Below are 25,766 nucleotides of genomic sequence, written 5' to 3'. Positions count from 1 at the left end.
TATATAGTATTCTATAGTACAGTTAACCAACAAACAGCCTGTTGGTATATAGTATTCTATAGTACAGTTAACCAACAGCCTGTTGGTATATAGTATTCTATAGTATATAGTATTCTATAAACCAACAGCCTTTGGTATATAGTATTCTATAGTACAGTTAACCAACAGCCAGTTGGTATATAGTATTCTATAGTACAGTTAACCAACAGCCAGTTGGTATATAGTATTCTATAGTACAGTTAACCAACAAACAGCCTGTTGGTATATAGTATTCTATAGTACAGTTAACCAACAGCCTGTTGGTATATAGTATTCTATAGTACAGTTAACCAACAAACAGCCTGTTGGTATATAGTATTCTATAGTACAGTTAACCAACAAACAGCCTGTTGGTATATAGTATTCTATAGTACAGTTAACCAACAAACAGCCTGTTGGTATATAGTATATAGTACAGTTAACCAACAGCCTATAGTATTCTATAGTTTAACCAACAGCCTGTTGGTATATAGTATTCTATAGTACAGTTAACCAACAGCCTGTTGGTATATAGTATTCTATAGTACAGTTAACCAACAAACAGCCTGTTGGTATATAGTATTCTATAGTACAGTTAACCAACAAACAGCCTGTTGGTATATAGTATTCTATAGTACAGTTAACCAACAGCCTGTTGGTATATAGTATTCTATAGTACAGTTAACCAACAGCCTGTTGGTATATAGTATTCTATAGTACAGTTAACCAACAAACAGCAGCCTGTTGGTTAACCAACAGCCAGTTGGTATAGTATTCTATAGTACAGTTAACCAACAGCCAGTTGGTATATAGTATTCTATAGTACAGATAACCAACAAACAGCCTGTTGGTATATAGTATTCTATAGTACAGTTAACCAACAAACAGCCTGTTGGTATATAGTATTCTATAGTTAACCAACAGCCAGTTGGTATATAGTATTCTATAGTACAGATAACCAACAAACAGCCTGTTGGTATATAGTATTCTATAGTTAACAACAAACAGCCTGTTGGTACCTATAGTACAGTTAACCAACAGCCTGTTGGTATATAGTATTCTATAGTACAGTTAACCAACAGCCTGTTGGTATATAGTATTCTATAGCCCAACAGCCTGTTGGTATATAGTATTCTATAGTACAGTTAACCAACAAACAGCCTGTTGGTATATAGTATTCTATAGTACAGTTAACCAACAAACAGCCTGTTGGTATATAGTATTCTATAGTACAGTTAAACAGCAACTAAACAGCCTGTTGGTATATAGTATTCTATAGTACAGTTAACCAACAAACAGCCTGTTGGTATATAGTATTCTATAGTACAGTTAACCAACAGCCTGTTGGTATATAGTATTCTATAGTACAGTTAACCAACAGCCTGTTGGTATATAGTATTCTATAGTACAGTTAACCAACAGCCTGTTGGTATATAGTATTCAGCCTGTTGGTATATAGTATTCTATAGTACAGTTAACCAACAGCCTGTTGGTATATAGTATTCTATAGTACAGTTAACCAACAGCCTGTTGGTATATAGTATTCTATAGTACAGTTAACCAACAGCCTGTTGGTATATAGTATTCTATAGTACAGTTAACCAACAGCCTGTTGGTATATAGTATTCTATAGTACAGTTAACCAACAGCCTGTTGGTATATAGTATTCTATAGTACAGTTAACCAACAGCCTGTTGGTATATAGTTGGTATAGTATCTATAGTACAGTTAACCAACAGCCTGTTGGTATATAGTATTCTATAGTTAACCAACAGCCTGTTGGTATACCAACAGTTAACCAACAGCCTGTTGGTATATAGTATTCTATAGTACAGTTAACCAACAGCCTGTTGGTATATAGTATTCTATAGTACAGTTAACCAACAGCCTGTTGGTATATAGTATTCTATAGTACAGTTAACCAACAGCCTGTTGGTATATAGTATTCTATAACAGTTAACCAGCCTGTTGGTATATAGTATTCTATAGTACGGTTAACCAACAGCCAGTTGGTATATAGTATTCTATAGTACGGTTAACCAACAGCCAGTTGGTATATAGTATTCTATAGTACAGATAACCAACAAACAGCCTGTTGGTATATAGTATTCTATAGTACAGTTAACCAACAAACAGCCTGTTGGTATATAGTATTCTATAGTACAGTTAACCAACAGCCTGTTGGTATATAGTATTCTATAGTACAGTTAACCAACAGCCTGTTGGTATATAGTATTCTATAGTACAGTTAACCAACAGCCTGTTGGTATATAGTATTCTATAGTACAGTTAACCAACAGCCTGTTGGTATATAGTATTCTATAGTACAGTTAACCTGTTGGTAACAATACTAGCCTGTTGGTATATAGTATTCTATAGTACAGTTAACCAACAGCCTGTTGGTATATAGTATTCTATAGTACAGTTAACCAACAGCCTGTTGGTATATAGTATTCTATAGTACAGTTAACCAACAGCCTGTTGGTATATAGTATTCTATAGTACAGTTAACCAACAGCCTGTTGGTATATAGTATTCTATAGTACAGTTAACCAACAGCCTGTTGGTATATAGTATTCTATAGTACAGTTAACCAACAGCCTGTTGGTATATAGTATTCTATAGTACAGTTAACCAACAGCCTGTTGGTATATAGTATTCTATAGTACAGTTAACCAACAGCCTGTTGGTATATAGTATTCTATAGTACAGTTAACCAACAGCCTGTTGGTATATAGTATTCTATAGTACAGTTAACCAACAGCCTGTTGGTATATATAGTATTCTATAGTACAGTTAACCAACAGCCTGTTGGTATATAGTAACCAACAGCCTGTTGGTATATAGTATATATAGTACAGTATTCTATAGTACAGTTAACCAACAGCCTGTTGGTATATAGTATTCTATAGTACAGTTAACCAACAGCCTGTTGGTATATAGTATTCTATAGTACAGTTAACCAACAGCCTGTTGGTATATAGTATTCTATAGTACAGTTAACCAACAGCCTGTTGGTATATAGTATTCTATAGTACAGTTAACCAACAGCCTGTTGGTATATAGTATTCTATAGTACAGTTAACCAACAGCCTGTTGGTATATAGTATTCTATAGTACAGTTAACCAACAGCCTGTTGGTATATAGTATTCTATAGTACAGTTAACCAACAGCCTGTTGGTATATAGTATTCTATAGTACAGTTAACCAACAAACAGCCTGTTGGTATATAGTATTCTATAGTACAGTTAACCAACAGCCTGTTGGTATATAGTATTCTATAGTACAGTTAACCAACAGCCTGTTGGTATATAGTATTCTATAGTACAGTTAACCAATTCTATAGTAAACAGCCTGTTGGTATATAGTATTCTATAGTACAGTTAACCAACAGCCTGTTGGTATATAGTATTCTATAGTACAGTTAACCAACAGCCTGTTGGTATATAGTATTCTATAGTACAGTTAACCAACAGCCTGTTGGTATATAGTATTCTATAGTACAGTTAACCAACAGCCTGTTGGTATACTGTTGGTATATAGTATTCAACAAACAGCCTGTTGGTATATAGTATTCTATAGTACAGTTAACCAACAGCCTGTTGGTAACTATAGTACAGTTAACCAACAGCCTGTTGGTATATAGTATTCTATAGTACAGTTAACCAACAGCCTGTTGGTATATAGTATTCTATAGTACAGTTAACCAACAGCCTGTTGGTATATAGTATTCTATAGTACAGTTAACCAACAAACAGCCTGTTGGTATATAGTATTCTATAGTACAGTTAACCAACAGCCAGTTGGTATATAGTATTCTGTTGGTATAGTACTATAGTTAACCAACAGCCTGTTGGTATGTTGGTATATAGTATTCTATAGTAACCAACAGTTAACCAACAGCCAGTTGGTATATAGTATTCTATAGTACAGATAACCAACAGCCTGTTGGTATATAGTATTCTATAGTACAGTTAACCAACAAACAGCCTGTTGGTATATAGTATTCTATAGTACAGTTAACCAACAGCCTGTTGGTATATAGTATTCTATAGTAACCAACAGCCTGTTAACCAACAGCCTGTTGGTATATAGTATTCTATAGTACAGTTAACCAACAGCCTGTTGGTATATAGTATTCTATAGTACAGTTAACCAACAAACAGCCTGTTGGTATATAGTATTCTATAGTACAGTTAACCAACAAACAGCCTGTTGGTATATAGTATTCTATAGTACAGTTAACCAACAGCCAGTTGGTATATAGTATTCTATAGTACAGTTAACCAACAGCCTGTTGGTATATAGTATTCTATAGTACAGTTAACCAACAGCCTGTTGGTATATAGTATTCTATAGTACAGTTAACCAACAGCCTGTTGGTATATAGTATTCTATAGTACAGTTAACCAACAGCCTGTTGGTATATAGTATTCTATAGTACAGTTAACAAACAGCCTGTTGGTATATAGTATTCTATAGTACAGTTAACCAACAGCCTGTTGGTATATAGTATTCTATTGTACAGTTAACCAACAGCCTGTTGGTATATAGTATTCTATAGTACAGTTAACCAACAGCCTGTTGGTATATAGTATTCTATAGTACAGTTAACCAACAGCCTGTTGGTATATAGTATTCTATAGTACAGTTAACCAACAGCCAGTTGGTATATAGTATTCTATAGTACGGTTAACCAACAGCCTGTTGGTATATAGTATTCTATAGTACAGTTAACCAACAAACAGCCTGTTGGTATATAGTATTCTATAGTACAGTTAACCAACAGCCTGTTGGTATATAGTATTCTATAGTACAGTTAACCAACAGCCTGTTGGTATATAGTATTCTATAGTACAGTTAACCAACAGCCTGTTGGTATATAGTATTCTATAGTACAGTTAACCAACAGCCTGTTGGTATATAGTATTCTATAGTACAGTTAACAAACAGCCTGTTGGTATATAGTATTCTATAGTACAGTTAACCAACAGCCTGTTGGTATATAGTATTCTATAGTACAGTTAACCAACAGCCTGTTGGTATATAGTATTCTATAGTACAGTTAACCAACAGCCTGTTGGTATATAGTAACCAACAGCCTGTTGGTATATAGTATTCTATAGTACAGTTAACCAACAGCCTGTTGGTATATAGTATTCTATAGTACAGTTAACCAACAAACAGCCTGTTGGTATATAGTATTCTATAGTACAGTTAACCAACAGCCTGTTGGTATATAGTATTCTATAGTACAGTTAACCAACAGCCTGTTGGTAACTATAGTACAGTTAACCAGCCTGTTGGTATATAGTATTCTATAGTACAGTTAACCAACAGCCTGTTGGTATATAGTATTCTATAGTACAGTTAACCAACAGCCTGTTGGTATATAGTATTCTATAGTACAGTTAACCAACAGCCTGTTGGTATATAGTATTCTATAGTACAGTTAACCAACAGCCTGTTGGTATATAGTATTCTATAGTACAGTTAACCAACAGCCTGTTGGTATATAGTATTCTATAGTACAGTTAACCAACAGCCTGTTGGTATATAGTATTCTATAGTACAGTTAACCAACAGCCTGTTGGTATATAGTATTCTATAGTACAGTTAACCAACAGCCTGTTGGTATATAGTATTCTATAGTACAGTTAACCAACAGCCTGTTGGTATATAGTATTCTATAGTACAGTTAACCAACAGCCTGTTGGTATATAGTATTCTATAGTACAGTTAACCAACAGCCTGTTGGTATATAGTATTCTATAGTACAGTTAACCAACAGCCTGTTGGTATATAGTATTCTATAGTACAGTTAACCAACAGCCTGTTGGTATATAGTATTCTATAGTACAGTTAACCAACAGCCTGTTGGTATATAGTATTCTATAGTACAGTTAACCAACAGCCTGTTGGTATATAGTATTCTATAGTACAGCCTGTTGGTATATAGTATTCTATAGTACAGTTAACCAACAGCCTGTTGGTATATAGTATTCTATAGTACAGTTAACCAACAGCCTGTTGGTATATAGTATTCTATAGTACAGTTAACCAACAGCCTGTTGGTATATAGTATTCTATAGTACAGTTAACCAACAGCCTGTTGGTATATAGTATTCTATAGTACAGTTAACCAACAGCCTGTTGGTATATAGTATTCTATAGTACAGTTAACCAACAAACAGCCTGTTGGTATATAGTATTCTATAACCAACAAACAGCCTGTTGGTATATAGTATTCTATAGTACAGTTAACCAACAAACAGCCTGTTGGTATATAGTATTCTATAGTACAGTTAACCAACAAACAACCTGTTGGTATATAGTATTCTATAGTACAGTTAACCAACAGCCTGTTGGTATATAGTATTCTATAGTACAGTTAACCAACAAACAGCCTGTTGGTATATAGTATTCTATAGTACAGTTAACCAACAGCCTGTTGGTATATAGTATTCTATAGTACAGTTAACCAACAGCCTGTTGGTATATAGTATTCTATAGTACAGTTAACCAACAGCCTGTTGGTATATAGTATTCTATAGTACAGTTAACCAACAGCCTGTTGGTATATAGTATTCTATAGTACAGTTAACCAACAAACAGCCTGTTGGTATATAGTATTCTATAGTACAGTTAACCAACAGCCTGTTGGTATATAGTATTCTATAGTACAGTTAACCAACAAACAGCCTGTTGGTATATAGTATTCTATAGTACAGTTAACCAACAGCCTGTTGGTATATAGTATTCTATAGTACAGTTAACCAACAAACAGCCTGTTGGTATATAGTATTCTATAGTACAGTTAACCAACAGCCTGTTGGTATATAGTATTCTATAGTACAGTTAACCAACAGCCTGTTGGTATATAGTATTCTATAGTACAGTTAACCAACAGCCTGTTGGTATATAGTATTCTATAGTACAGTTAACCAACAGCCTGTTGGTATATAGTATTCTATAGTACAGTTAACCAACAAACAGCCTGTTGGTATATAGTATTCTATAGTACAGTTAACCAACAGCCTGTTGGTATATAGTATTCTATAGTACAGTTAACCAACAGCCTGTTGGTATATAGTATTCTATAGTACAGTTAACCAACAGCCTGTTGGTATATAGTATTCTATAGTACAGTTAACCAACAAACAGCCTGTTGGTATATAGTATTCTATAGTACAGTTAACCAACAGCCTGTTGGTATATAGTATTCTATAGTACAGTTAACCAACAGCCAGTTGGTATATAGTATTCTATAGTACAGTTAACCAACAGCCAGTTGGTATATAGTATTCTATAGTACAGTTAACCAACAAACAGCCTGTTGGTATATAGTATTCTATAGTACAGTTAACCAACAGCCTGTTGGTATATAGTATTCTATATAGTACAAACAAAAACAGCCTGTTGGTATATAGTATTCTATAGTACAGTTAACCAACAAACAGCCTGTTGGTATATAGTATTCTATAGTACAGTTAACCAACAAACAGCCTGTTGGTATATAGTATTCTATAGTACAGTTAACCAACAAACAGCCAGTTGGTATATAGTATTCTATAGTACAGTTAACCAACAAACAGCCTGTTGGTATATAGTATTCTATAGTACAGTTAACCAACAGCCTGTTGGTATATAGTATTCTATAGTACAGTTAACCAACAGCCTGTTGGTATATAGTATTCTATAGTACAGTTAACCAACAGCCTGTTGGTATATAGTATTCTATAGTACAGTTAACCAACAGCCTGTTGGTATATAGTATTCTATAGTACGGTTAACCAACAGCCAGTTGGTATATAGTATTCTATAGTACAGTTAACCAACAGCCTGTTGGTATATAGTATTCTATAGTACGGTTAACCAACAAACAGCCTGTTGGTATATAGTATTCTATAGTACAGTTAACCAACAAACAGCCTGTTGGTATATAGTATTCTATAGTACAGTTAACCAACAGCCTGTTGGTATATAGTATTCTATAGTACAGTTAACCAACAGCCTGTTGGTATATAGTATTCTATAGTACAGTTAACCAACAGCCTGTTGGTATATAGTATTCTATAGTACAGTTAACCAACAGCCTGTTGGTGTATATAGTATTCTATAGTACAGTTAACCAACAGCCTGTTGGTATATAGTATTCTATAGTACAGTTAACCAACAAACAGCCTGTTGGTATATAGTATTCTATAGTACAGTTAACCAACAAACAGCCTGTTGGTATATAGTATTCTATAGTACAGTTAACCAACAAACAGCCTGTTGGTATATAGTATTCTATAGTACAGTTAACCAACAGCCTGTTGGTATATAGTATTCTATAGTACAGTTAACCAACAAACAGCCTGTTGGTATATAGTATTCTATAGTACAGTTAACCAACAAACAGCCTGTTGGTATATAGTATTCTATAGTACAGTTAACCAACAAACAGCCTGTTGGTATATCGTATTCTATAGTACAGTTAACCAACAAACAACCTGTTGGTATATAGTATTCTATAGTACAGTTAACCAACAAACAGCCTGTTGGTATATAGTATTCTATAGTACAGTTAACCAACAAACAGCCTGTTGGTATATAGTATTCTATAGTACAGTTAACCAACAAACAGCCTGTTGGTATATAGTATTCTATAGTACAGTTAACCAATAAACAGCCTGTTGGTATATAGTATTCTATAGTACAGTTAACCAACAAACAGCCTGTTGGTATATAGTATTCTATAGTACAGTTAACCAACAAACAGCCTGTTGGTATATAGTATTCTATAGTACAGTTAACCAACAAACAGCCTGTTGGTATATAGTATTCTATAGTACAGTTAACCAACAAACAGCCTGTTGGTATATAGTATTCTATAGTACAGTTAACCAACAAACAGCCTGTTGGTATATAGTATTCTATAGTATAGTTAACCAACAGCCTGTTGGTATATAGTATTCTATAGTACAGTTAACCAACAGCCTGTTGGTATATAGTATTCTATAGTACAGTTAACCAACAAACAGCCTGTTGGTATATAGTATTCTATAGTACAGTTAACCAACAAACAGCCTGTTGGTATATAGTATTCTATAGTACAGTTAACCAACAGCCTGTTGGTATATAGTATTCTATAGTACAGTTAACCAACAACCTGTTGGTATATAGTATTCTATAGTACAGTTAACCAACAGCCTGTTGGTATATAGTATTCTATAGTACAGTTAACCAACAGCCAGTTGGTATATAGTATTCTATAGTATAGTTAACCAACAGCCTGTTGGTATATAGTATTCTATAGTACAGTTAACCAACAGCCTGTTGGTATATAGTATTCTATAGTACAGTTAACCAACAGCCTGTTGGTATATAGTATTCTATAGTACAGTTAACCAACAGCCTGTTGGTGTATATAGTATTCTATAGTACAGTTAACAAACAGCCTGTTGGTATATAGTATTCTATAGTACAGTTAACCAACAGCCTGTTGGTATATAGTATTCTATAGTACAGTTAACCAACAGCCTGTTGGTATATAGTATTCTATAGTACAGTTAACCAACAGCCTGTTGGTATATAGTATTCTATAGTACAGTTAACCAACAGCCTGTTGGTATATAGTATTCTATAGTACAGTTAACCAACAGCCTGTTGGTATATAGTATTCTATAGTACAGTTAACAAACAGCCTGTTGGTATATAGTATTCTATAGTACAGTTAACCAACAGCCTGTTGGTATATAGTATTCTATAGTACAGTTAACCAACAGCCTGTTGGTATATCGTATTCTATAGTACAGTTAACCAACAAACAGCCTGTTGGTATATAGTATTCTATAGTACAGTTAACCAACAGCCTGTTGGTATATAGTATTCTATCTTCATTGTAAATAGTTTAAACACCATTTTCCATGAACCATAAAACACTGTACTATAAACACTGTTTATGAACCACAAACCATTGATGAACATGCACCTGTGGAACGGTCGTTAAGACACGAACAGCTTACAGACGGTAGGCAATGATGGTCACAGTTAAGAAAACTTAGGACACTAAAGAGGCCTTTCTACTGACTCTGAAAAACACCAAAAGAAAGATGTCCAGGGTCCCTGCTCATCTGCGTGAACGTGCCTTAGGCATGTTGCAAGGAGGCATGAGGACTGCAGATGTGGCCGGGGCAATAAATTGCAATGTCCGTACTGTGAGACACCTAAGACAGCACTACAAGGAGACAGGACGGACAGCTGATCGTCCTCGCAGTGGCAGACCACGTGTGACAACACCTGCACGGGATCAGTACATCTGAACATCACACCAGCGGGACAGGTACAGGATGGCAACAACAGCTGTGCCGGAGTTACACCAGGAACGCACAAACTCTCCATCAGTGCTCAGACTGTCCGCAATAGGCTGAGAGAGGCTGGACTTGGGGCTTGTAGGCCTGTTGTAAAGCAGGTCCTCACCAGACATCACCGCAACAACGTTGCCTATGGGCACAAACCCACCGTCGCTGGACCAGACAGGACTGGCAAAAAGTGCTCTTCACTGACGAGTAGTGGTTTTGTCTCACCAGGGGTAATGGTCGGATTCGTGTTTATCGTTGAAGGAATGAGCGTTACACCGAGGCCTGTACTCTGGAGAGGGATCGATTTGGAGGTGGAGGGTCCGTCATGGTCTGGGGCGGTGTGTCACAGCATCACCGGATTGAGCTTGTTGTCATTACAGGCAATCTCAACACTGTGCGTTACAGGGAAGACATCCTCCTCCCTCATGTGGTACCCTTCCTGCAGGCTCATCCTGACATGACCCTCCAGCATGACAATGCCACCAGCCATACTGCTCGTTCTGTGCGTGATTTCCTGCAAGACAGGAATGTCAGTGTTCTGCCATAGCCAGCGAAGAGCCCGGATCTCAATCCCATTGAGCACGTCTGGGACCTGTTGGATCGGAGGGTGAGGGCTAGGGCCATTCCCCCCAGAAATGTCTGGGAACTTGCAGGTGCCTTGGTGGAAGAGTGAGGTAACATCTCACAGCAATAACAGGCAAATCTGGTGCAGTCCATGAGGAGGAGACGCACTGCAGTATTTAATGCAGCTGGTGGCCACACCAGATACTGACTGTTACTTTTGATTTTGACCCCACCCTTTGTTCAGGGACACATTATTCAATTTCTGTTAGTCACATGTCTGTGGAACTTGTTAAATTTATGTCTCAGTTGTTGAATCTTGTTATGTTCATACAAATATTTACACATGTTAAGTTTACTGATAATAAACGCAGTTGACAGTGAGAGGACATTTCTTTTTTTGCTGAGTTTAGTACTCTATAGGAAATTGTCAACTGATCTGGCCTGGGTCGCAGTTCTGTTTGTGCTGTCTTGACTCCTTGTCACTCATCATTTATTGTCAAGACAGCACAAACAGATCTGGGACTCGGGCTAGGACCCCACCCACTGATTAGACTTACAGAGCAGCTTATTGGTCCTGCTGTTGAGAGGTTCAGAGGCAGTGGGGTCCTTGTTCTTCTCGTTGTCTTCTATAGGACGGAAGTGAGCCAAGGTTCTCATGAAGCCCCTGAAGTTCACCTGGTCCTCCCTGAGAAAACACACAGCCGGGACAACAACAATTACATCAACCCGACCAGAAGAGCCTTCATAGAGACATAGGATATTTCTATTTTTAAGCTGTATAATTTGCTGAATAGACACACAGCAAAAACAGGTCATTCACATGATTGGTCATGACTTGGGAGGTCAGAACACCTTAGACCAACGCGAACTTCTAATATCAGGCTATTCATTGTGGCCCACATGACTAGGGCTGTGGCGGTCATGTCCAAATTTGTACCTTCATTTAACTAGGCAAGTCAGTAAAGACCAGCACAACCAGTCAGTATCTATCTATATCTAGATATACATACATACATACACACACACACACACACACACACACACACACACACACACACACACACACACACACAATCCCTATAAGTCAATGATTTATTTTAGACAGATCTAAAGAAACATTGTGACATGAAAAAATTGTAGTCTATTTCAGAAGAACAGAATAGCATACTCACTCTGAGTTGTCCCCGTGTTAGGGTCCTGATCTGACTATGCCAAAATGTCTGTGGGCTACACTAGTTCATTTAGCAGACGCTAGTTCATTTAGCAGACGCTAGTTCATTTAGCAGACGCTAGTTCATTTAGCAGACGCTAGTTCATTTAGCAGACACTAGTTCATTTAGCAGACACGATCTGCTTGGACTTACCGTGGCATTATTTTATAGTATGAACAATACAAATGAACATGGCTGAATAAAAATGGATTTCCGAGGGGAGTGTGCAAACGCATCAATTCCATGTTGAGCAATTAACAAAGTCAGAATTTGAAACTGGTCCTCCTATAGGGTTAAATTACAGTTGATTATGCAACACTAGTTATGATAGAAACCTTAGGATATACACTGACCAGGTGAATCCAGGTGAACGCTATGATCCCTTATTGAGGTCACGTGTTAAATCCACTTAAATAATATATTAAATAATATTGTTTAAGCCTTGAGATAATTGAGACATGGATTGTGTATGTGTGCCATATAGAGTTTAAATGGACAAGACAAAAGATGCCTAAGTGCCTTTGAACAGGGAATAGAGCCCTGAGTACCAGGCAATTAGCAACCTGATGGAGGGACAATAGAGCCCTGAGTACCAGGCCATTAGCAACCTGATGAGGGACAATTGAGTACCAGGCCATTAGCAACCTGATGGAGGGACAATAGAGCCCTGAGTACCAGGCCATTAGCAACCTGATGTAGGGACAATAGAGCCCTTGAGTACCAGGCCATTAGCAACCTGATGAGGGACAATTGAGTACCAGGCCATTAGCAACCTGATGAGGGACAATTGAGTACCAGGCCATTAGCAACCTGATGAGGGACAATTGAGTACCAGGCCATGAGCAACCTGATGGAGGGACAACAGAGCCCTGAGTACCAGGCCATTAGCAACCTGATGAGGGACAATTGAGTACCAGGCCATTAGCAACCTGATGAGGGACAATTGAGTACCAGGCCATTAGCAACCTGATGGAGGGACAATAGAGCCCTGAGTACCAGGCCATTAGCAACCTGATGGAGGGACAATAGAGCCCTTGAGTACCAGGCCATTAGCAACCTGATGAGGGACAATTGAGTACCAGGCCATTAGCAACCTGATGAGGGACAATTGAGTACCAGGCCATTAGCAACCTGATGAGGGACAATTGAGTACCAGGCCATGAGCAACCTGATGGAGGGACAACAGAGCCCTGAGTACCAGGCCATTAGCAACCTGATGAGGGACAATTGAGTACCAGGCCATTAGCAACCTGATGAGGGACAATTGAGTACCAGGCCATGAGCAACCTGATGGAGGGACAATAGAGCCCTTGAGTACCAGGCCATTAGCAACCTGATGGAGGGACAATAGAGCCCTGAGTATGAGACCATTAGGACCTGATGGAGGGACAATAGAGCCCTGAGTACCAGTCCATAGGACCTGACAGAGGGACATTAGAGCTCTGAGTACCAGTCCATAGGACCTGACGGAGGGACAATAGAGCCCTGAGTACCAGGCCATTAGCAACCTGATGGAGGGACAATAGAGCCCTGAGTACGAGGCCATTAGGACCAATAGAGCCCTGAGTACCAGGCCAATAGGACCTGATGGAGGGACAACAGAGCCCTGAGTACCAGGCCATTAGCAACCTGATGAGGGACAATTGAGTACCAGGCCATTAGCAACCTGATGAGGGACAATTGAGTACCAGGCCATGAGCAACCTGATGGAGGGACAATAGAGCCCTTGAGTACCAGGCCATTAGCAACCTGATGAGGGACAATTGAGTACCAGGCCATTAGCAACCTGATGAGGGACAATTGAGTACCAGGCCATGAGCAACCTGATGGAGGGACAACAGAGCCCTGAGTACCAGGCCATTAGCAACCTGATGAGGGACAATTGAGTACCAGGCCATTAGCAACCTGATGAGGGACAATTGAGTACCAGGCCATGAGCAACCTGATGGAGGGACAATAGAGCCCTTGAGTACCAGGCCATTAGCAACCTGATGGAGGGACAATAGAGCCCTTGAGTACCAGGCCATTAGCAACCTGATGGAGGGACAATAGAGCCCTGAGTATGAGACCATTAGGACCTGATGGAGGGACAATAGAGCCCTGAGTACCAGTCCATAGGACCTGACAGAGGGACATTAGAGCTCTGAGTATGAGGCCATTAGGACCTGATGGAGGGACAATAGAGCCCTGAGTACGAGGCCATTAGGACCAATAGAGCCCTGAGTACGAGGCCATTAGGACCTGATGGAGGGACAATAGAGCCCTGAGTATGAGGCCATTAGAACCTGATGGAGGGACAACAGAGCCCTGAGTACGAGGACATTAGGACCTGACAGAGGGACATTAGAGCTCTGAGTACCAGTCCATAGGACCTGACAGAGGGACATTAGAGCTCTGAGTACCAGTCCATTAGGATCTGATGGAGGGACAATAGAGCCCCGAGTACCAGTCCATAGGACCTGATGGAGGGACAATAGAGCCCTGAGTACCAGTCCATAGGACCTGATGGAGGGACAATAGAGCCCTGAGTACCAGTCCATAGGACCTGATGGAGGGACAATAGAGCCCTGAGTACCAGTCCATAGGACCTGACGGAGGGACAATAGAGCCCTGAGTACCAGGCCAATAGCGACTGATCGTTAGCAAGCTTGGTAGGCTACTAATGACCATCAGCAGCATCAGAGCGCCATTTTAGAGAAGCCTAGTTACTGTGACTCAAATGGTCACATGGAATTTGACTGGGGTCATGACATTGTTATAAGCTAAAATTAAGTTGTCTATCCAAGGCATGTTGTCGAAAAAAACACGAAACTTTCATGTGAATTTCAAAGACCAGCACAACCGGTCATACACACTTAAAAACTTCATTCATTACAATATAAATACAATGTTAAGGTAGACTCAAGCACAGGAATGTTTACTGTATGTTTAACGTACATTACTAAATGGGTTTGTTCGTGTGGCGAGTGACTCGAGTCAAAGCTACGTGCATCTTTAAAGAAATCAGGGAAGGACACATACTACTCACCCCTCGGGAAAGAAGGCATTGATGATTCTGTCTCCCAGAGGATTGATGGCCAACTCTGGGATCCGTTGGAAATCTTCCCGACTTCACAAACAGGAGAGGAGAGGAAGAATTTACTCAATGAAAAACAAAGGGAACTATGGACTATTTTCCAAGGCTGTGTTGACACAGGCAGCCCAATTCTGATCTTTCCCCCCCCAACTAATAGGTCTTTTGACCAATCACATCTGATCCCCCCCCCCCCCAACTAATAGGTCTTTTGACCAATCACATCTGATCTTTCCCCCAACTAATAGGTCTTTTGACCAATCACATCTGATCTTTCCTCCCCCAACTAATAGGTCTTTTGACCAATCACATCTGATCTTTCCCCCCCAACTAATAGGTCTTTTGACCAATCACATCTGATCTTTCCCCCCAACTAATAGGTCTTTTGACCAATCACATCTGATCTTTCCCCCAACTAATAGGTCTTTTGACCAATCACATCTGATCTTTCCCCCCCAACTAATAGGTCTTTTGACCAATCACATCTGATCTTTCCCCCAACTAATAGGTCTTTTGACCAATCACATCTGATCTCCCCCAACTAATAGGTCTTTTGACCAATCACATCTGATCTTTTTCAGTGCTGATCGGATTGGTCGAAAGATCAATTAGTGAAACTTATCAGAATTGGGCTGCCTGTTTAAACGCAGCCTGTGAGTTTGACCCCACTTCCAATCACACACCATGGATCAAAGAACAGCAGATGAGTGGAGAGATACTGACATCACTCTGGGTAATGTCTTGTTGAAATGATATCACATAGCACTCTGGGTAATGTCTTGTTGAAATGATATCACATAGCACTCTGGGTAATGTCTTGTTGAAATGATATCACATAGCACTCTGGGTAATGTCTTGTTGAAATGATAGCACTCAGGGTAATGTCTTGTTGAAATGATATCACACATCACTTAGGTCAATTTGAGGTGTACCTTTGGATGTATTTCAAGGCCTACATTCAAACTCAGTGCCTCTGTTTGACATCATGTGGAAATTAAAAGAAATCAGCCAAGACCTCAGAATTTTTTTGTTGTAGACCTCCACAAGTCTGGTTCATCCTTGGGAGCATTTTCCAAATGCCTGAAGGTACCACATTCATCTACAAACAATAGTACGCAAGTATAAACACCATGGGACAACACAGCCGTCATACCGCTCAGGAAGGAGCGGTCTCCTAGAGATGAACGTACTTTGGTGTGAAAAGTGCAAAGGACCTTGTGAAGATGCTGGAGGAAACAGGTACAATAGTATCTATATCCACAGTAAAACAAGTCCTATATCAACACAACCTGAAAGGCCGCTCAGCAAGGAGAAGCCTCTGCTCCAAAACCGCCATAAAAAAGCCAGACGCCAGTTTGCAACTGCACATGGGGGGGACAAAGATCGTACTTTTTGGAGAAATGTCCTCTAGTCTGATGAAACAAAAATCGAACTGTTTGGCCATAATGACCATCGTTATGTTTGGAGGAAAAAGGGGGAGGAAGAACACCATCCCAACCTTGAAGCACGGGGGTGGCAGCATCATGTTGTGGGGGTGCTTTGCTGCAGGAGGGACTGGCACACTAAACAAAATAGATGGCATCATGAGGCAGGAAAAGTATGTGGATATATTGAAGCAACATCAAGACATCAGTCAGGAAGTTAAATGGGTCGTCCAAATGGACAAAGACCCCAAGCATACTTCCAAAGTTGTGGCAAAATGGCTTAAGGACAACAAAGTCAAGGTATTGGAGTGGCCATCACAAAACCCTGACCTCAATCCTATTGAAAATTTGTGGGCAGAACTGCATGCTAGCCCCACTGTATACCCCAATACAGACTGGATGCTAGCCCCACTGTATACCCCAATACAGACTGGATGCTAGCTCCACTGTATACCCCAATACAGACTGCATGCTAGCTCCACTGTATACCCCAATACAGACTGCATGCTAGCTCCACTGTATACCCCAATACAGACTGCATGCTAGCTCCACTGTATACTTGACATAGCTGTAGTGTTGTGGCAACTGATGAATGATTAAGACAAGTCACCTTGGATTCACCAGACCAGCTTTAAAAATCCCGGCCCAGCGCCACTGTATATCCCAATACAGACTGGACGCTTCATTGAGAGGACACAGAAAACCCACACCTGTTGTGTGTAAACAGACAAAGTGGTGCAGTTACATTTCAGCATTATACCTGGTTAATGACCCCCACTCGGCTTAATAGTCAGTAGTAACATCATTTCATAGACAGACTGGATAAATGGGGTCAATGTGTGGCTGGAATCCGCTTTCCGCATAGTGGGTGAAAACTACGGAGCCTAGGCCACTCAGAGAGAGAACAGAGCTGGAGTTGAACTGTGATGGGATTTAAAAATGACCGATTGTTTTCCCTCTGAAGGTCAGCGAGCAATTGAGATCTCAGAGGTCAATCACACCGTCTTCCACGTCTGTTAGCAATGTCGTGTTTACTTGCCGGCACTCAGACATGGATGTGGAAATAAAGAACTACATAGTGAGGTCTGTGGCACGCAAGTGCTGCAGTTCATATCGAAGTTTGAGTTGTCAGACTCCAGTCAAAACAATCTGGTTCTTCTAGACACAGCTTATACCCAGTGACACACACACACACACAGTAGGGTACTGCAGGCAACGCCCGAGCCAAGAGTGATGCATCTTGGGAAGCCTCTTGAACCAAAGGAGTAGTGTGTTCACAGACAAGAGTGTTTTTTATTTTACCTTTATTTAACTAGGCAAGTCAGTTAAGAACAAATTCTTATTTTCAATGACGGCCTAGGAACAGTGGGTTAACTGCCTGTTCAGGGGCAGAACGACAGATCTGTACCTTGTCAGCTCGGGGATTTGAACTTGCAACCTTTTGGTTACTAGTCCAACGCTCTAACCACTAGGCTACCCTGCCGCCCCAGGTCGAGGCGACAAACTTCAAAATCACATCAGCTCAGAACATTCTGTACTTACACGACCACTTTGAAGTAAGGGAAATGGTCACGTGCCTCTAAGCGATATTAACTGGCATGGAGGCATACTGTGTTCCTACACAACATTGCCAAGTTGGCTCTGATGGTCACAGAGAAGTAATATGGGGACGAAGGACAATCATGAACACAGTCAAGTAAATGTCTTACAGCTGTCTCACATCCTCAATACTCTCTTCGTTGGTGGTCGACTACATTCCATAACCAATAGAACGTAAAGAACAGCAGCTATCGGCATAAATATACTATTTTCCATTGGACAAACACCATTAGCTCTAATTTAAACGAATTGTAAATCATTTACAATGCCTCCTAGGGCTGGGAATTCCCAGGAACCTCACCGTAGGATATTATCACCATACCTAGGTGCTGTTTCGAAGTGAACTACACATGTAGAGTGATTCTCCATGTAGAATGATTCTCCATGTAGAATGATTCTCCATGTAGAGTGATTCATTCTCCATGTAGAATGATTCTCCATGTAGAATGATTCGATTCTCCATGTAGAATGATTCTCCATGTAGAATGATTCGATTCTCCATGTAGAGTGATTCGATTCTCCATGTAGAGTGATTCGATTCTCCATGTAGAGTGATTCGATTCTCCATGTAGAGTGATTCGATTCTCCATGTAGAATGATTCGATTCTCCATGTAGAATGATTCGATTCTCCATGTAGAGTGATTCGATTCTCCATGTAGAGTGATTCGATTCTCCATGTAGAGTGATTCGATTCTCCATGTAGAGTGATTCGATTCTCCATGTAGAGTGATTCGATTCTCCGTGTAGTGTGATTCTACATTAATAGTGTGTCACTAATGCACCCCCTCCCACAGAGTCAAAGGACATCACAGATTCACCTTGTCCTGCTTTCTGTGTAGGCCTATCGTGTCGTGGCTATGACTTCAGTGTTTGGCTGGAAGTCTGAGGGTGTGTTCGTAAATTCAATCTGCAGTGCAAGAGAGCGTTCAGAGTGAGCTCTGGGCCTTGGTAAATTCGGAGCTTTTCGCTCCCCCGAGCGTTCAGAGTGCACACTGGACGCTCTGGTCAAGGATTAGGGTTGATCCGATCGTTCTGACCTCACAACGGCAGTCAAGCACCCAAGCTAACGTTGGCTAGCTTGTCAGCTACTTCCAGACACAAATGACAGAACATCTCACTCTGACCATTTTACTCACCCTGGCAGAGCTGGTTAGGCTGTTTTCATGTTATCCAGAGCGTTGGTGACTAACTGAGCTGCTGGCAACAATTTAATGAAGCTTTTTTTGCCAACGTTTACTGACACCGGCCGTATTCAACGGGTGTCGAGTGTTCGTACATTCATCAGTTATTCTGCCCTCTGGCACACTCAGGCGAGAGTGCTCTGAAAATCGGAGTAGACAGCCAAAGTGAATTTACGAACACACCCTGAGTGTTTCATCAAGCTTGTTGTTGTGTGTGTCCCAGTGGCATTGCATGATGGGGCTGCTGTCCGTACCTGAGCGTGCCGTTCTCTCCTTTGTCCAAGCTGGTGAAGCGACTGTAGAGCCGGGTGATCTGGCTGTGGGAAACTGCAAAGAAACACGCCGTGTTAGTGACAGGGATTGTTGGGATCATGCTTTTAAAGGCCTCGGGTCTTAATGTACGAACACTTCGACACAGGACTACGACGATGTAAAGGAGTAGGAGATTGGTAGCTTGTCCATACTTTGTTTCAATGTTGTGATCCACTGGACTAGCACACGTAATGATTTAATAGAGCTTTCCTCTGGTTACAATAATGGCTCTGCTCAAGTCACAGATCAGCAGAGAAACCCAAAACTCACCGTCACCAGGCATAACATACCACAACACCAGTATACATGACACTACATTATCAAAAGTATATGGACACCTGCTCATGGGTATGAATATGGAGTTGGTCCCCCCTTTGCTGCTATAACAGCCTCCACTCTTCTGGGAAGGCTTTCCACTAGATGTTGTAACATTGCTGCTATAACCGCCTCCACTCTTCTGGGAAGGCTTTCCACTAGATGTAGGAACATTGCTGCTATAACAACATCCACTCTTCTGGGAAGGCCTTCCACTAGATGTTGGAACATTGCTGCTATAACAGCCTCCACTCTTCTGGGAAGGCTTTCCACTAGATGTTGGAACATTGCTGCTATAACCGCCTCCACTCTTCTGGGAAGGATTTCCACTAGATGTTGGAACATTGCTGCTATAACAGCCTCCACTCTCCTGGGAAGGATTTCCACTAGATGTTGGAACATTGCTGCTATAACAGCCTCCACTCTCCTGGGAAGGATTTCCACTAGATGTTGGAACATTGCTGCTATAACAGCCTTCACTCTTCTGGGAAGGATTTCCACTAGATGTTGGAACATTGCTGCTATAACAGCCTCCACTCTCCTGGGAAGGATTTCCACTAGATGTTGGAACATTGCTGCTATAACAGCCTCCACTCTCCTGGGAAGGATTTCCACTAGATGTTGGAACATTGCTGCTATAACAGCCTCCACTCTCCTGGGAAGGATTTCCACTAGATGTTGGAACATTGCTGCTATAACAGCCTCCACTCTCCTGGGAAGGATTTCCACTAGATGTTGGAACATTGCTGCTATAACAGCCTTCACTCTTCTGGGAAGGATTTCCACTAGATGTTGGAACATTGCTGCTATAACAGCCTCCACTCTTCTGGGAAGGCTTTCCACTAGATGTTGGAACATTGCTGCTATAACAGCCTCCACTCTTCTGGGAAGGCTTTCCACTAGATGTTGGAACATTGCTGCTATAACAGCCTCCACTCTCCTGGGAAGGCTTTCCACTAGATGTTGGAACATTGCTGCTATAACAGCCTTCACTCTCCTGGGAAGGATTTCCACTAGATGTTGGAACATTGCTGCTATAACAGCCTTCACTCTTCTGGGAAGGCTTTCCACTAGATGTTGGAACATTGCTGCTATAACCGCCCCCACTCTTCTGGGAAGGTTTTCCACTAGATGTAGGAACATTGCTGCTATAACAACATCCACTCTTCTGGGAAGGCCTTCCACTAGATGTTGGAACATTGCTGCTATAACAGCCTCCACTCTTCTGGGAAGGCTTTCCACTAGATGTTGGAACATTGCTGCTATAACAGCCTCCACTCTTCTGGGAAGGCTTTCCACTAGATGTTGGAACATTGCTGCTATAACAGCCTCCACTCTTCTGGGAAGGTTTTCCACTAGATGTTGGAACATTGCTGCTATAACAGCCTCCACTCTTCTGGGAAGGCTTTCCACTAGATGTTGGAACATTGCTGCTACAACAGCCTCCACTCTTCTGGGAAGGTTTTCCACTAGATGTTGGAACATTGCTGCTATAACAGCCTCCACTCTTCTGGGAAGGCTTTCCACTAGATGTTGGAACATTGCTGCTATAACAACATCCACTCTTCTGGGAAGGTTTTCCACTAGATGTTGGAACATTGCTGCGGGGGACTTGCTTCCATTCAACCACGGGCATTAGTGAGGACGGGCACTGAAACAGGAAAGGGCATTCCTCAAACTGTTGCCAAAATATTGGCTGCACAGAACCGTCTACAGTGTCATTGTACGATTTTCCTTCACTGGAACTAAGTGGCCAAGTCTGAACCATGAAAAACAGCCCCAGAGCATTATTCCTCATCCACCAAACTTTACAGTTAGTAATATGAATTGGGGCAGGTAGCGTTCTCCTGGCATCCGCCAAACCCAGATTAGTCCGTCTGACTGCCAGATGGTGAAGTGTGATTCATCACTCCAAAGAACACGATTCCACTGCTCCAGAGTCCAATGGTGGCGAGCTTTACACCACTCCAGCTGACGCTTGGCATTGCGCGTTGTGATCTGAGGCTTGTGTGCGGCTGCTCGGCCATGGAAACCCATTTCATGAAGCTCCCGACAAACAGTTATTGTGCTGAAGTTGCTTCCAGAGGCAGTTTGGAACTTGTTATTGAGTGTTGCAACCGAGGACAGACATTTTTTTTACGACCTACATGCTTCAGCACTCGGCAGTCCAGTTCTGTGAGATACCTACCACTTCGGTGTTGCTCCTTGACGTTTCCACTTCACAATAACAGCACTTACAGCTGACTGGGAGGCAGCTCTAGCAGGGAAGAAATTTGACAAACTGACATGATGAGAAGGTGTCCCCCTATGACGGGAGCTCTTCAGTAAGGCCATTCTACTGCCAATGTTTGTCTATGGAGATTGCATGGCTGCGTGCTCGATATAATACACCGGTCAGCAACGGGTGTGGCTGAAATAGCCAAATCCACTATTTTTAAAAGGGTGCCAACATACTTTTGTATATATAGCTTAGCTAGTTATGTGAAATAACAACGTGCTATGATATTACAAGATAGTGAGAGCTTGTCAGTAACGGCTAGTTGGCCCCACACCCGCTTTGGTAAAAGTGGAGAACTCAACTCACAGCCTGTCTCCTTTTTGATTTCTTCAATCTCCTCTTCTCTCAGTAATGTCGATGCTCTGGATCCCATTGTAAAGTCCTTCCTTCACAACAAAAACTAAAAAAATAATAATAATAATCAAATTTAAAATATCCCTAGTTACGCTAACAAGTTGTTTGACGCAGGTTTCGAAGAGATTTGTTAGCTACCGTTTGCTGATTCGTGCTAAATAGCGGAAGAGAGAGACAGAGAAAAAAAACTGGATTATACACGAAGCAAGCTAGCAAATTTCGCAACGTTTCGATAGTCTACGTTGAATCCAATTGTCTACCGTTAATAATTTCCCTGTAATCGTTTTTTTAAAATGATTATTCCGAGTTAGCCTGTGAAACAGCTGACCGGAGAGCTGTCAGTTTGCTCTGTTCAGCACTGTGGAGAGGTCAGGGGGGGGTCACGCCTGATGCGCCGAATTCATGACGTAGTCACGCAGAGTGAGTCGAATGGAAATTGAATGATTCATTTTCCTAACATAATTATAATAACATTTTTTTCTGTGATTACAATTGCACTAGAATTATTTAATTAAAAAAAATAGGTTTCGTTTGTTTGTTCCAGTATTTTCTCATTAATACCTGCGTTCTGTTTTGCTGTAATGTAAGAACGTAAATTGTTGATCTGTATTTTGAATTAAAAAATAAAATAGAAAGACGATGAGCACTTCAACGCTGCGATCGGGTTGGTCTTCATTTAAGGTTAGAGTTACGCATAAGATTAGCAGTGTGGTTAAACTCATGGTTTAGGGTTCAAATCTGAATTTAAGAAGATCAATTGTAGGAATAGGCGGGGTTTAAGGCAATTATTATGACTTTGTGGCTGTGGGAACTAGTGACAACCCGTGATTTTACTACACACTCCAGTACAGTAGGTGGCGGCACTTGTTAGCTGACAGACACAATATTATAGAAGAGCCTTTCGCAGAGCACCTCGACACGACACCGTTGTACTGGTCATTCGTAACGGGTTGCCGTTACGTTCCCTAATTGGCATGTTACGATGGCATCCAGATGACCAATATCAAAATAAACATAACTTTATTTTACAAGTTTTAAATAGCGCCATGCTGCTATTTAACCTTTATTTAACTAAACAAATCAGTTAATAACAAATTATTATTTACAATGATGGCCTAGTGGGTTAACTGCCTTGTTCACATTTGACCTTGTCAGCTAGGGGATTCGACTTCGCAACCTTTCAGGTCCAATTCCAACGCTCTAACCACTGGGCTACCTGTGTTTGCCAGCATAAACTAGATTGTTGGGAAGGGCTCATCAGCACCACTTCTTCTATGGTATATTGGCGATTATAAACTGGGTGGTTCGAGCCCTGAATGCTGATTGGCTGACAGCTGTGGACGACGCCACGGCGGAGTTACCATATACCTTCTCTGGCCTTATTGCTTAATTGCACGATTTCATGTACATTCCGTTACCTGCTGGGCAGGTTCGAAACAGGATTCCTAAAAAAAAACTAAAAAAACATAACGACATATATCAATGGAGGCTGCTGAGGGGAGGACGGATGGCTCATAAATAATGGCTGGACTGGAGAGAAAAGAAGGGTATCAAACACACCATGAACACTTTGTGAAGACACTGTAGTTATTGTACAGGCTATGCATTGAAAGGTTTGGACTTGGGCCAGCAGCAAATCATCCAGCATCCCACTGCTGCCTTGGCTCTGATGCTAATGTCACCGATGTGAAATGGCTAGTTAGTTAGCAGTGGTGCGCGCTTAACGGCGTTTCAATCGGTGACGTCACTTGCTCGTGAGACCTGGAAGTAGTTGTTCCCTGCGTGTCATCGTAATTCATTTCATTATTCTTTCGGCCAAATTTCATATACACAAATGTAAATTTACAAACAGAAAACCACATTTTCGTACCCTACTTTTGTAATGACCACCCAGAAACAGTTGTGCATCTTTTTTTGGCATTGTATGCATGTAAGAAAACTGTGGCAAGACATCAGTAGGTTTATAATTGAACACATTTATGAAGATTTTACACTATTGTGGAGAGATGTACTGTTTGGATTCTTTACTCACACAATATTATAGTAGAGCCTTTCGCAGAGCACCAAGATGGCGTAGCAGTAAGTCGTCCTGTCATCCTGTCTCTTGTATATATCGTTTCTTTTTCGTTTTTTACATATTTTTCTCCGCATACCTCTTTAAAAACATTTTGCTAAACCTAAGCTTCCAAATACTCTCCTGCAACCCGCCTCACCCAATGTACCGATTTTTCCTAAAGTATTTATATTTACTTCGGAACCGGAACCCCTCAACTGAAGCTAGCCAGCTAACCACCAGCTATGCTAGCGGTCTTCAGCTAACCGGTCATCAGCTAACCTTTAGCCCGGAAAGCTCTCGCCAGTTCGAACAACGCGACTCTAACCAGAGCATAACGGACCTATCTATTTTTCATCCCCGGATTCCCACCGCAAACGGAACATTTTTCAGCTGGATCTTCACAACTAGCGATCGAGCTAAACCGCAACCCCGGATGATTACTCCTGGCTAGCGTTTCCACCCACTTAGCTTGAAGCTAGCCCGGCCAGAGCACCTGTAGCATACTCCTGGGCTACAATACCCGGGCCCACGACCGGTCTATCGATGTCACCGCATGAAGAGGAATAAACTGACTCACCCCATCGCGACGTCCCCCAAAGGCTAACTCTCTAGCCCTCGCTATCTCCCTGCTTGCTAATTCGGCCTGCTGACTGCTAGCTTGTCTAGCTCCGGTCCGCTAACTGCTACCTTGTCTAGCCCGGGCCTACGAACGGTTAGCTTGTTAGCACAGGCCTGCTAACCGTCTGAATCCCCGCGTCCCAAACACTCACTGGGCCCATATTTACTTTATCTCTTTTTGATTTGTTTATACCTTCCGGAAACCTGCCTCACCCAATGTGATACGGAATCGCTATTATTTTTTATTTTTTAGAACACACTCAAGAACCTCCAGACGCTAACCAGCTAACTAGCTACAAGCTATTTAGTCATTGTTAGTTTTTTAAAACCTGGATAACACTCGCCAGTCCAGCTTCCCTGCCCATCCACCGCTGCCCCCTGGACACTGATCTCTTGGCTACATAGCTGATGCACG

The 25,766-nt window shown here is 41.1% G+C and overlaps 1 protein-coding gene across 1 annotated transcript in view; it reads right to left on the bottom strand.

Moving 5' to 3' along the window:
* LOC115125659 (calcineurin B homologous protein 1-like) overlaps positions 1–23,047 on the bottom strand; it is a 31,339-nt gene extending 8,292 nt beyond the window's left edge. Inside the window, exons 1-4 of the mRNA XM_065004400.1 lie at positions 22,630–23,047; positions 19,673–19,745; positions 15,169–15,249; positions 11,487–11,614 (exon numbers count right to left, since the gene is read on the bottom strand). Coding sequence (XP_064860472.1) covers positions 11,487–11,614; positions 15,169–15,249; positions 19,673–19,745; positions 22,630–22,696 — 349 coding nt within the window. The 5' untranslated portion in view covers positions 22,697–23,047. The remainder of the gene's footprint in view (positions 1–11,486; positions 11,615–15,168; positions 15,250–19,672; positions 19,746–22,629) is intronic.
* Between the last annotated feature and the right edge of the window lie 2,719 nt (positions 23,048–25,766).

This window comes from Oncorhynchus nerka, linkage group LG18, assembly GCF_034236695.1.
Source record: "Oncorhynchus nerka isolate Pitt River linkage group LG18, Oner_Uvic_2.0, whole genome shotgun sequence".
Classification (NCBI taxonomy): domain Eukaryota; kingdom Metazoa; phylum Chordata; class Actinopteri; order Salmoniformes; family Salmonidae; genus Oncorhynchus; species Oncorhynchus nerka.
Note: the sequence above shows the minus strand (reverse complement) of the source record. Positions and strands in the feature narration are given on the sequence as shown.